At 39.3% G+C, this 14,277-nt stretch overlaps 1 pseudogene and 1 gene segment (V, D, J or C); both read right to left on the bottom strand.

Annotated features, from left to right (window-relative positions):
- Window positions 1–2,246: 2,246 nt before the first annotated feature.
- LOC114082821 (CCR4-NOT transcription complex subunit 7 pseudogene) lies at window positions 2,247–2,856 on the bottom strand (annotated as a pseudogene).
- A 9,242-nt stretch (window positions 2,857–12,098) lies between these two features.
- LOC114106502 (immunoglobulin lambda variable 9-49-like) lies at window positions 12,099–13,573 on the bottom strand. The segment is given in 2 exon segments: window positions 12,099–12,424; window positions 13,483–13,573. Coding segments are annotated over 2 exon segments (417 nt in total).
- Between the last annotated feature and the right edge of the window lie 704 nt (window positions 13,574–14,277).

Below are 14,277 nucleotides of genomic sequence, written 5' to 3'. Positions count from 1 at the left end.
CCTTGGTACAGGTATAATTGTAAGAATAGTGTAACTGTACATCATGTACAATCACAGAAATAAAAAGTCATGCACCACTTGTGTAAAAAATTAAATTAAATTTTAAAAAAAATCAATGAAAAGGATGAATTCAAACTAAACAGCTTCAGCAAAGGAAACAGTAACACAAAGAGACAGCCTACAGAATAGGAGAAAATCTTCACCACAGGCACCTCAGATGCAGCATTAATCTACAGGATATATAAAGAACTCAAAAAATTCCACATCAAAAAATAACTAAATAAAAGACAAAAACCCCAAATCCCAAAACCCAACAACAACAACCTAAATTACCCAATCAATAAATAGGCTAAGGATCTGTAGTAATTTCTTACCACAGTTAAAATACTGTAGTAATTTCTTATTTTTTTTTAGTTTTGTGATTCAATAGGTTTTACAATGCATGTGCTATATTCTGTAGGTCAAAAAGAAATGCATACTATATAAATTTGGCAGATGGTCATTTTGTTAGCTAAGATCAAGATAAAACTAAATTTCTGAAAATACAAAGGACTGGGGCCACTAAAGTACAAAATTGATGGTCCACAATCTTTTTTTTTTTTTTTTTTAATTTTTTATTGTTGGCTGTTCAAAACATTACATAGTTCTTGATATATCATATTTCACAATTTGATTCAAGTGGGTTATGAGCTCCCATTTTTACCCCATATACAGATTGCAGAATCACATCAGTTACACATCCATTGATTTACATATTGCCATACTAGTGTCTGTTGTATTCTGCTGTCTTTCCTATCCTCTACTATCCCCCCTCCCCTCCCCTCCCCTCCCCTCCCCTCTTCTCTCTCTGCCCCCTTTACTGACATTCGTTTGTCCCCCTTGTATTATTTTTCCCCTTCCCCTCACTTCCTCTTGTATGTACTTTTGTATAACTCTGAGGGTCTCCTTCCATTTCCATGCATTTTCCCTTCTCTCTCCCTTTCCCTCCCACCTCTCATCCCTGTTTAATGTTAATCTTCTTCTCATGCTCTTCGACCCTACTCTGTTCTTAGTTACTCTCCTTATATCAAAGAAGACATTTGACATTTGTTTTTTAGGGATTGGCTAGCTTCACTTAGCATAATCTGCTCTAATGCCATCCATTTCCCTGTAAATTCTATGATTTTGTCATTTTTTAATGCAGAGTAATACTCCATTGTGTATAAATGCCACATTTTTTTTATCCATTCATCCATTGAAGGGCATCTAGGTTGGTTCCACAGTCTAGCTATTGTGAATTGTGCTGCTATGAACATCGATGTAGCAGTGTCCCTGTAGCATGCTATTTTTAGGTCTTTAGGGAATAGACCGAGAAGGGGAATAGCTGGGTCAAATGGTGGCTCCATTCCCAGCTTTCCAAGAAATCTCCATACTGCTTTCCAAATTGGCTGCACCAATTTGCAGTCCCACCAGCAATGTACAAGTGTACCCTTTTCCCCACATCCTCGCCAGCACTTGTTGTTGTTTGACTTCATAGTGGCTGCCAATCTAACTGGAGTGAGATGGTATCTTAGGGTGGTTTTGATTTGCATTTCTCTGACTGCTAGAGATGGTGAGCATTTTTTCATGTACTTGTTGATTGACTGTATGTCCTCCTCTGAGAAGTGTCTGTTCAGGTCCTTGGCCCATTTGTTGATTGGGTTGTTTGTTCTCTTATTGTCTAATTTTTTGAGCTCTTTGTATACTCTGGATATTAGGGCTCTATCTGAAGTGTGAGGAGTAAAGATTTGTTCCCAGGATGTAGGCTCTCTATTTACCTCTCTTATTGTATCTTTTGCTGAGAAAAAACTTATAGCTAAAACTCCTGCGGAATAGAAGGGAGAGACATGAAACTGGGAAATAAATTACAGTCAGTGCTAGTTAATTTAAGAAAGGGGGAAAAAAATCCCAAACTCAAGTAGGTCTCAAATTGTCCAATTATTATTATTATTTTCAAAGTATTCCATGTAACATAGCTTTAGCCATTTTGTCACACATGCTTGCTAGCATGTATATTAGAATAAATTCAAATTTAATCTGGATATACTTCTGTTATTAAGGTCTGAGAAAGGAATGATCATACTAAGTAATCAAAGTCCAAAAACAAGGTGGGCCAAAATGCCGGCAGTGAGGCGAGAATGTGTATATTGTTCAAGGGATTCAAGCAGAGATAAAACCTATATACAAGCATATGTGTAGCTCAAGTAAAATAAAAAGACTATTTCTTGTCATGACTGCTTGTTGGCTTCCTCTTCCTATGCATTCCCTATGCCACTCTGTACTAGGATGAACTAGAATCATGGCCACAGAAATGACCATAATATTTGACATCATTGACATGATCTTCAAGGAACATTTCTCTCCTTTTGAATAAGGCCATTGCTGAAAACAACAAATTTGATCTTGCCTGATGCTATGTCCTATTTTTTATCTCTAGCTGTTCAGTAACTCGTTGTAATCCACTGTTAAGATTTTTTCAGCTCTTCTTGAGGTATTCACATCATAAATGGCAGGAGAAGAACAATCGAAAGACTCTCAAAGAAGTCAAGTTCTTCTTTGGGCAAATTATAATTGGTTGGGATTTTGATTAAATTGCCAAAGTCCTAACCACTGAGAAATGATTAGCATTTGACTCCTTCATAGAGGACCAGTCTGAAAGTCACAAGAAGTTCTGCAAAGTACTGGGTCTGTATTCTTTCCTCCTTGTGTTTTTTCAACTGGATACCAGATAATGTTAGCAGCTGTGCAGATTTTGGTGCATACATGTCCTCCATCAAATTAAATATAAAATGAAACTCAGAGTGAAGTTCCTGGAAAGCATTTTCCTTGTTCATTCATAAATTCAGTCCTAGCTCAATTATCAAGTTCATATGACGCTGTAATAGTTGGTATTGATGTTTGGCATTATATCTGAAAGCTTCAATGGGTCTTGTACGCACACCTGAAATCTTGGTTTCCACAGCAACATAATTACATTTTTGAATAATGGTGAATCTTCTCATCTCTTCACCCAGTTACAAGCCTAAACTTCTCAAATTCTTCGGTTCTGATCTACAGTTGCTGCTGGCACTGTGAGGGCACCAGGGAATCAATTTAAACCTTATTTGTTTATTTGTTTCTCTAAGCTCAGGCTACTCCTCCTCCTTACCACAGAGGCAGCACCCAATGACTCCAGCAGGTTCCCCATAAACACTCTGTTCAGTAACTGCGAAAAGGGAGCCAGAGCTTGGCCTCCCCATGCTGCACCACAGCTTTTCACCATAATTATGCTTGTGGATGAGAGAATATTGGTGGAAAATATGATTGGCAAGATGGAAAAGTAATGGAAAACTCATGTTTGCTACTGTATAGTTCCATGTAATATATTATCTTTTTCTAAAAGAACTTTAAGTTTTTGTGTCAGATATAATGGATCTAGACATATATATAGAAAAGCAGTGATAGGTGTCCAGGGAAATTCAGGAAGGCCTTCTTTCTATGAAGTTCAGAATCATCTTCTTTATGAAATTCAGAACTCAGATAATAGAGGTCATTATATAGTGGGAAAAAACCCTGCGTTTAACATCAAATCTGAAGATAGCTGACTACAAATATGAGTAGAAAGAATATGGACTGACCACCTTGATAGGACAGAGAGACCTTCCAGGACTGAACCATTTTGGGGTCAGACTAATATCTGGGGTAGGCTCAGATGCAGCCCCTTTTCCTCTTTCTTGCCACTGCAGGATGGAGAAGATGTCCTTTGTGCCACCAGTGAATGGAAGAATAATGTATCATCACACTAAGGCCAAGCGAATCCTGAGATTTCTTTCAAATGAGCCACATCTGAATAAAGGCTACATGATGGTGTTATGGAGCTGTGGGCCTGGATAGGACAGAGAAGCCAGAACCCAAAGTGTCCAGGATAGTCTAAACCTAGAAGAAAGTGTGTGTGTGTGTGTGTGTGTGTGTGTGTGTGTGTGTGTGTTTGTGAGAAAGAAACAGAGACAGAGAATGAATAAATATGTATGTGTTCCCTCAGGAAGTCAATTTCACACTCTGAGTAAGAACATGAGTTCCAGTGGCCCCTGTCCTTCTCATGACTTTGCTCACTCTGTAATCTGGCTGTCCTTGCAAACAGTCCCTGCAGATGATGCTCTGTAAAATTCTCCAGGCTTCTGGAGTCGGCAGCTAAAGATGACCCAGAGTTTTGAAACCTGTTTCCTTTGAAACAGGGTTTATGTTAAGTGTATACCAGATCTTTGAACCAAGATAGCCATGTGCTATAAATTCGACTTAGAGAACACACCTTGTGGAGTGAGGGATGACTGCCCTCATCCTAAGTGCAGGTGTGCGATATAGGCACAAAACCTAGAGGTGCAGAATCCTCAGGACTTAGAAGCTCAGGACAGGGTTTCAACATAGATTCTTTATATTTCTGTACCCTGCCTGAAATTTAAAAACTATGACCTACTGTGGCCCTGGAGTCCCCAGATGTATCTTGGGGATTAATAGGGATTTTAAAATTTTGTTTGGAAGATATCTAATGCATGAAACCACAGAGACCTCAGCAAAATGATTGCAGTGGCTGGGGTTCTGTTCTGGGTGGTCTTAGTAAACAGAGATTTGGGGGATGGAGAAGAATAATGGCCTAGATGAGAGACACTTCCCACCTTCCCCTGTTGATAGGTTTAAGACTCATCTTGTGTAGGCCATTAGTGCATACAGAGGGAGAAAACAGAAAAGGTACAAAAAGGGATAAAGATTAAAAGAAGAAAAAAATCAATAGCCTCTACATGTAGGGACTCAATAGCTGAAGGGAAGTACCATTTGTAGGAAAGAATTTAATTATATGGCCATATTAAAGAGAATATTGAGGTTAGAGGGAAGAGAAATTCAGGGATGTGACAAGCATTGGAATAAGATTGTGAAGGTTTCCAAGGTTGTCTGAGCCTTGGTGACCCTCCTCTCTAGAGATGGACATTGGAGAATGAAAACTGCACAAGAAATACTTTATGTGTCTCTAGTACTTAGTGGGAAAATTGGTGTAGACCTGACACTGCCAGAGAGAGGCCTGATGGAGGAAAGAGCAGAGGAGAGAAAGGAGGAGGGTCTGACATCATTGAGAGTTCAATGAGGTGTGTCCACTGGACCGGTGGACTGGGTCAGACAGTGGAGAATGTATGAATAAGGTAAGGGTCACTGCATAAGTCTTGGATAGAATACTAGTAAGACAAGGTTCTTACTTTATGGAATATGCTGATGAAACTACTTTATGAATGAACATGTCAGTACTGATTTGTGTTTTTAGTTGCTGACTGTAGTCTCTAATCTTGTTTCTTCACTGCAGAGACTATAGTGATATGCCTTTAGGCTCTGTTTGCTCATTCATTTGGTCCTTCCTGAGATGTCCTGTTGTGTGTGAGGTTACAGGTATAACCTGTGTGTTTCTATCTGCTGTTCTTGGACGTTTCCTGCTACAGAGGAATCTACACTACTGGCATCTCCACAGAAGCTCCTCACTGAAGAGAGACAGGGCAAAGGTCTGGGGACCCATGGGTTTTTGTATCATTTCCTCATAATCTGAAAGACTGTGAGAAATGATAGCTCCTTCTGCTGCCATGAGCTGTAGCACTGTAATAATCAGCCCCATTCTCTGGCTGTAGCCCAAGGATGAGCAAATTACCTGCATTGGGTTTTGTGTTTTTGTATCCAGAGAAGCAGCTGGGGAACCCAGGTCCCTAATTCTTAACTGAGTCTGAGTAGTAGCTGGGAAGATACTGGGGAGAGTTCTCAGGTTTCTGCTGGTACTAGGTATTCCAATAGTCTTCAACAATGAAGTCAATGCTGAGGGAGCAGGTGAGTCTGGCAGATGCTCTTGGAGTTCAGTTGGGAAGAGGGGCTGCTGAGTCAGGACAGGCAGTGAGAGAGAACCTGGCAACAAAGAAAAACATTGGTGCTAGTGCAGGGCACAGATTTAAGTTGTTTGGAGTCTGAAACAGACAGATGGAATAACAGATAATCTGATTGAGGACTATGAAACATGTCCCTATCTGAGCAGTGAAAAGGCATCAACAGGAGAAGAGGAGTCCAGGCCATGATGGACACAGACCCCTGAGTTCTACAGTGGAACTGGTGAGCCCCAATTTTTCTTTTCTTTTCCACCCTCTGGAGAGGAAGAGCTGTTCATGCAAATGTGTTCCCATCATGACTTCTACAGCCTCACCATGTGCCATGGTGCTAGAATTCAGCTCACATTGTAGACTCAGGAAGATGCCCCTTGGAGGAACCCTGGGAAAAATCACCTGCTAAAATTGTGCCAAGGCCCTTATTCAGGGACTCTGCCAGAATTTCCATCTGTGAGGGCTCCTTTGAGTAAATTGTCCTTACTGAGCAGCTGTATAGAGACAACCAGTACTACTAAAATGTACCCTGCAGGTCACAGGACATACAGCTTCCCTTGACCCAGAGACTTCAGAGCCTATGTGGTTTCTACAGTTCAGCAGGTCTGTACACACAAGTGTGGTCTGAGTCCTAGATAATTTGTTACCAATTCATTCATTGAGTGTAAATACTGTATTTTGCCACTTCAAAAAGTTATGTCTTTCATGAGGATACTTAAACATACAATTAAGTGACAATATAAAGTGTTAGCAACTTATTGAAGATGTTGTAAAAATAATATCAATTTATTGATAAATAATTTAGAAGAAGTACACATACTTGATTCTTTACCTACTCAGAATCAACAGTTGGATTCCCACTAATAAAATGTAAAATGATGTGTACTTTGAGGTATATTTTAATAGTTTAATTATATTGCAATTATAATTATATTTATAATTCAACTATTGTAAATAGTTTAATTTAATAGAATAGTTTTAGTATTTTATAAACTGACAGAAGCACAAGAGAACAGAAGCGTTATAGTTGCTGTGCTCTTCTAATGCCATATTGTACAGAATGAAATCCAGTCCAGCACATTCCTTTTCTGGCCATCAATAATTTCCTTCCTTTAAGCACTTCATTTACTGCAGAAGCAGCTCTTCATTTGCAACAAGCCCCAAATTCCTTCATTCTGTATGCAAAAGTTCTCACCCCAGAATAATTTGTTGTAGTGTGGATTGAGGTCTTGAATGGTACAGTTTTGAGTCCCATGATGGATTTGAGCTCTGGATTTTACATTTTGTTAATGAATATTTCACCAGCTCTTATTTAATATAGATATTGCTATAAAGTCATACAATTCATCCTACTCTGCAATGCATTTGCCCATGGACTCCATCTTCTGTGCCCAGAATTTTTACTAACTCCTTTTGTGATTTATTTACTCAGGAACTGGAGAGTGATCATGTGCTTCTGTACTGTCTTCCCCCAAACCCGCAATCCAGTTCATCCTATTGTTCAACTTTCCCTCACTAAAGGGCATGTTCCTTACCTCTTGCTAAACCTAAGGTCAAATTTCTCATTTGACACTTTGTCCTGAATCAATTTAGTCCCTCAACTGTAAATGTCTAGAAATGAACATCAATCATGATCTTTGCCTAAGTCCTCCTGTTTTCTCTGGGTTTCCTCCTCTGGAGAATTCAAAAGTTCAATCTGAGGACACAGATAGAAACCCACATAAATTTGGTTATCTCATACTAGACAAGGGTGCCAAAATCATTCACTGGAGAAAAGATAGCCTATTCAACAGATGGTGCTGACAAAACTGGAAATCCATATGTAGCAAAATGAAATTAAACCTCTATGTCTCACCCTGCACAAAAATCCACTCAAAGTGGATCAAAGACTTAGGCGTTAGAATAGAGACCCTGCACTTACTAGAAGAAAAAAATAGGCTCAGATCATCACCATATAAGCCTAGGACATGACTTCCTTAACAAAACTCCTAAAGCTCAAGAAGGAAAATCAAGAATCAGTAAATGTAATGGATTCAAATTCAAAAATTTCTTCTCAGCAAATGGAACAATTAATAATGTGAGGAGAGAGCCTACAGACTGGGAGAAAATCTTTACGACCTGCACTTCTAATAAAGCATTAATCTCTAAGATATATAAAGTGCTCAAAAAACTTAACACCAAAAACAAACAAAACAAAACAAAACAAAAAACCAAATAACCCAATCAATAAATGGGCTGAGGAACTGAACAGACACTTCACAGAAGAAATACAATTAATCAACAAATATATGAAAAAATGTTCATGTCTCTAGCAAATAAAGAAATGCAAATCAAAGCTACTCAAAAATTTCAGCTCACTCTTGTCAGAATTGTAATCATAAAGAATATAGGCAACAATAAATGTTGGTGAGGTTGCGGGGAAAAAGGTACCCTCATACATTGCTGGTGGGAATGCAAATTGGTGCAACCACTATGGAAAGCAGTAGTATGAAGATTCCTCAGAAAACTGGGAATGGAACCACCATTTGACTCAGCTATCCCACTCCTTGGTTTATACCCAAAGGACTTAAATCAACATACTCTGGTGACACAGCCACATCAATGTTTATAGCAGCTCAATTCACAATAGCTAGACTATGGAACCAACCTAGGTATTCCTCAATAGATGAATGGATAAATAAAATGTGGTACATATACTCAATGGAATATTACTCCGCTTTAAAGAAGAGTGAAATTATGGCATTTGCCAGTAAATATTTGGAGTTGGAGATTATCATGCTAAGCGAAATAAGCCAATCCCACAAAACCAATGGTCAAATATTTTCTGTAATATGCAGATGCTAATTCACAATAAGGTTGGGGGGCAGTATGGAAGAATAATGTTCCCTTAGATCAGGTAGAGGAAAGTGATGGGAGGGGAGGGGATAGGATGTGGGGATAGGAAATATAGTAGAAGGAAACAGACATTATTACTGTATGTGACTACATGGCCAATATGATTCTGAACATGTACACTCAGAAAAATGAAATTATATCTTATCTATGTATGACATATCAGCATGCATAAATACATCATACTGTCATGTATAACTAATTAAAAGAAAAAAAAAACTAAAAAAAGATGAATCTAGATATTCATGCAGTTTTGCTTATTTTCAGGCTGTGTTCTGGGGTCTGTATACACAGAAGTGCCAAAACAAAACAAAATTCTGTTCTAGTTCCTAGTGGAGAAACACACAGTGAGCAGAGTACTGGTGATTTGTCCTCATGTGGCTGATACCACCTGACCATGCTCATCCTGAGCATCTAGAGCCCACTTCTGACTGCTGAGGGCCCCTTTTCTCCCACAGGACATCAGCACAGAACATCTCCACATACTGTCTATAAGCTTTCCTCACTGTGTACCTCCCTGTACTGTCCAGGTGCACTGCTCACCTGAGTCATGCAGACACACTGGCTAGCTGTTCTCTACTTTCTTTCTTCTTTATCTTCTCTCTCTCTCTCTCTCTCTCTCTCTCTCTCTTTAAAATTACATACAGAGTATTCAGAAGGATATTTCCTTACTATGAGTATGATAAAAACATTTTTCTACCTAAATAATCTCCTGTAGATCCTTTTCTACATCAAGATAAAATAAACATTAATTTCCCATTTAAAATATCATTGAGCTTCTTCCCAGCCACCCTACCTCAACTCCTCCTCCTACACTCTGAACATAACCACTAATAGATTCATTTTGCAAAGAGGATTCTTGTTCCTGGAACACAGGGTCATGTTGTCTCTGAATCCTTCTGGTCCTTCTGTCCCTACCTCACTATCTTTACTGATGACCAAGTTCCACATTTTCTACTAGAGAAGTCTTTACCACCATGAGTTGGGTGGACTTTTGCTTTCCTGATAATACTTTATGAGGAAATTTCTAAACCTAAAGCTTTAACTAGTTTTTTCAATATTTCCATAACTAAAATTTAAACACAGAAATTCACAGCAAAATATGGGGAGGACTCCATCTATTTTTTTCATATTCAATTGAGTGTAAAAATTTACATTTCATTTGACTATTGCATATTTTATCATATTATTTATCTATTTTGTTAAGGTCTGTAAACAAGTCAGGATGGCGCCTGGCATTTTGCCAGGCAGGGGGAGTGGTTTGTGAGGTGGTGCCAGCGAGCCATTAAGTGTGGAGATTCCTTATTGGTTGACTGCTGTATCTAGTTTATGTTAATTAAGATAAGCTGTGTGGAATGTATGTAATACGCTCCGGTCCTACAATAAATGGCTCCCATTCCTGCTGTATCAATCTACACAAGTTCCTCGTCTCTCCTCGGTTATTTTGCTGCAGCTGGACTGCGGCACTATTTAATATTCTAACATTGAAAGAGAAGAATAGTACTTTGATTGTGATCAGTTGCCAGAATAAACAATATAGATTTTAATGTATTTGAATACAACATTCACTTATATCATGAGCAACATTGATAAATGTCTCACCAGAGATCCTGAAGGACTATTTATTAAGAGAGATTAACTTAGAAATTTTGATAGGGAAAGTTAGTTCTTCTCAGGTAAATTAATCAAACATCACAGTCAACCTCCTTGGGTTATACCAGATAGCAAAGTACATAATCAAAAATTGACTTTCTAGCTGAAAACTCCAGATTTTTGCCATTAACCAGATAAAATTTATTGTCTTATGAGTGTCTATAAGACCTCATTTCTTTGTATAGAAACATATGATTCTATGTCTGAGTACAAATGAACACATGCATATTTGCTCACTCCTGGTCTCCTCTGAGCAGTGACAGAGGGGCCTCTCCTTGCCATCTTGCCATATTCTTTTCATGCTGGTGAATCTTCCCAGACCTGGGATCATAACAGCCATTTATAGCAAGGGTTATGTGTTGTCATGTGTACCAAATGTGCTTAAATTAGAGAGAGGGTGTGTGTGCATGAAGAGTGAACATTATGGAAGTTGAAGTCTGGCCTTTGTCCTGGCCCCTAGTGGGTTATCCACATCCTGGGTGTTGCACAGGTTCTCTCTGTTTCTGGCACTGTGTTTCTCTATGATAGTCACAAACAAACTCCCTGAGATCTCTGTGTCAGTTTTGGAAGGTTGTAAGGTGGGTGAAGCATAGGAGGACCATGCATGCAAGTGTTACCCCATGTTGGGGTGGGTCTATACTCAAAGGACTTAAAAGAGCATACTACAGGGACACAGCCACATCAATGTTTATAGCACCACAATTCACAATAGTTAAACTGTGGAACCAACCTAAATTCCCTTCAGTAGATTAAAAAATTTTAAAAAATTAAAAAAAATTAAAATTGAAAAATGTGGCATATATACACAATGGAATATTACTCAGCAATAAAAGCAAATAAAATCATGGCATTTGCAGGTAAATGGATACAGTTGGAGAAGATAATTCTAAGTGAAGTTAGGCAATCCCCCCAAAACCAAATGGTGAATGTTTTCTCTGATACAAGGTGACTGACTCATAGTTGGGTAGGGAGAAGGAGCATGGGAGGAATTGGAGAACTTTAGATAGGACAGAGGGGTGGGAGCGAAAGGGAGGGAGCAGGGAGTTAGCAATGATGGAGGAATGTAATGGACATCATTATCCAAAGTACATGTATGAAGACATGGATTGGTATGAACTTATATACTTTATATACAAACAGCAATATGAAAAATTGTTCTATATGTGTAATAAGAATTGTGATGCATTCTGCTGTCATGTATTTAAAAAAATTTTGAACCAAAATAAATAAATAAATACAAAGATCTGGAATTTAAAGGTAAATATTCAAATCCCATCACTGTGTAGAATATTCCTTATTGCTGACTATGGACAAAAGTAACACAAAATAGTGACAAAAGGGTCGTATGATGTATACATCTGAATAAAGCTTTACAATCTCCAAAATAAATTTTCATCAGCAGACTCATGATTGAGAAGAATCACACATGTCCAAATACACTCAATATTTCAAACACTACTAAAAACATATTTGTATGTGGGGAGTAATTAATGTGAATTAAATTTATAAAATATCTGGGAAGGTAGAAATTATTAATCAGGGTCAGGAGGCTCCTTCTGACCTGTGAGTCAGGACACTGGGAAGTGAAGTATAACAGGGCCCATCAGCCTGGTGGTTTTTGTCTTTCTTCCCCTCTGCCTGTGTCACTGTGAGTTACATGAAGCTGCTCCCACTGCCATGGTCTGCCCCACAGTGGTAGACATTCTCATCCTCTTCCTGAATGTTCTGGATGGTCAGGTACCGATCCAGGCCAGAGCCTGAGCCTGAGAAGCGATCAGGAATCCCATCCCCCTTGGATCCAAGAATGCCACTAGTGCCCACTACCATCACAAACTGGAGGCTCTTTCCTGGGCTTTGCTGGTACCAGACCACATAGTAATTACTGTAGCCACTGCTCAGGGTGCAGGTGAGTTTGGCTGTTTGTCCCAGGGAGGCAGATACAGAGGGTGGCTGAGTCAGCACAGGTTGAGAGAGGGACCCTGTAAATACAGACACATCATAGTGGAAGAAAGAGAAAGGGTGCATGTGTTTGGGGGATCTGAGCCAGTAAAGATAGACTCAGGACAGGGGTCTGCCATGGGGCACAGAAGTGTGTCCCTACCTGGGCAGTGAGTGAGCATAATAAGGAGAAGAAGAGTCCAGACCATGTTGGACAGTTTCCTGAGTCCAGAGCTGGTGTGGGCTGCCCTCAGCCTTTCTTATCCTTCCCACTGGCCTCAAGGTGGAGCAGCTCATGCAAATGTCCCTCCACCCACTGACCCTCACTGGCTGCTCTTCTTCTGGGCCTGAAATGATGCAAGACAAAGTGTGGAGGGTGGTGATACTTTTATTTGCCTGATGGGCAGAACCTGGGAGGAAGCAGTTTCTGGCGCGCTGCAGAAGAGCACAGTTGCTAAGCCCACCTTAGTGACACAGGATTCACTCCTCTGCCCACCCCTGTTCAGATGAAGTTTAAAATTCTCTTGGGTAGTGACTCTGCCTTTTTACCTTTTCATTCGAATCTTAGAAATACTGGTGCAGATATTTCTGCGTCAAGTACTGTGCTCAGATCAATCTCACTACTAAAGTGATACTGATGTGGTAATTTGGGTGTTTGTTTTTTCCACCCAAAATTTACCAGGAATCAATCATTGAATATGAAAAGTGCCATGAAAAAGAACACGGAGCTGGGCATTCTCACTGTTTGATATCATTTAGGAAACCCAACTCAGAGGATCATAATAAATGTTTCTTTCATGTCCCTTCATTATGTCCATATTTCCAGGATGTATGTTGGCTTGAATTGGTTAAGTCACTTGACCTAAGACCAACCCCAATACCTCAAGTTAGAGTTTACATAAACCTGATCAAATGAATGACTTTTCTCCAAATACTGGTCCACTGGGCTATGGGGGAAAATTGGGGATATATATCTATAATTGAAATGACTACAGGATAAGAGGCATGAACCAACAAAAATTATTTACATTTGCAGAGGTCAGTAGAGTGACTGGGATCTCACTGGGCTAACTTCAGGGTGGTGCCAGGGTTGTGCTACTTTCTGGAGGCTCCAGGGGAAAATCTGTCTTCTTTGATTTTCCAAATTCTAGGGTCACCCACATTTCTTGGCTAGTAGTCACTGCCGCCATCTTCAAAGCCAGAAATCCTGAATGGATACCGTCTCATAACATACCACACTAGTTGCTTCATCTTTCTCTTCCACTCCTAAGGACTCTCATGATCCCACTGTCTCCAGGTAAATTCCAGGATTATCTGCTGACTCTAATGTGAGATGATTAGCAACATTAATTCCATGACTGATTCATTATTACTTTATCATACATCCTTGCATATTCATAGAATTCAGAGTTTAGTGTGTGGACAACTTTGTGGTCCATTATCAGCAAACCACACTGTTCTTGCCATGGGAACTTGGAACCACTTATACATACTCATTGAAAATATAACAAGGCATCACCTGAAAGTCACAAGCATATCAAGTTGGGGTTGGTTGTACTTTTACATTGCACACATATGATCTTCATAGAACCTTGGGTATTTTACAATTATATATGATTTATACTATGATTTCATTATTATGTATATCAGAAACCCACTAAAAATGTCCACTGAACATACATCATGCATTTGATATTCTAGTTTGTGACTTTTTAGCACCATGTATAACACAGAGTAGGGTTATCTCTCTTTTCTTTGTGGGCTAATAACACTGAGTGAATCTTAGAGCTGTCATGCCATGCATAATAATCAGCTTATCCTCAGGTTGCAGCTCAGAGATGTTCAGAACACTTGTACTTTTTCAGGCATCTGTGTTCCAGGCAAGTGCCTGGGG

Source organism: Marmota flaviventris, chromosome 1 (genome assembly GCF_047511675.1).
Source record: "Marmota flaviventris isolate mMarFla1 chromosome 1, mMarFla1.hap1, whole genome shotgun sequence".
Classification (NCBI taxonomy): Eukaryota; Metazoa; Chordata; class Mammalia; order Rodentia; family Sciuridae; genus Marmota; species Marmota flaviventris.
Note: the sequence above shows the minus strand (reverse complement) of the source record. Positions and strands in the feature narration are given on the sequence as shown.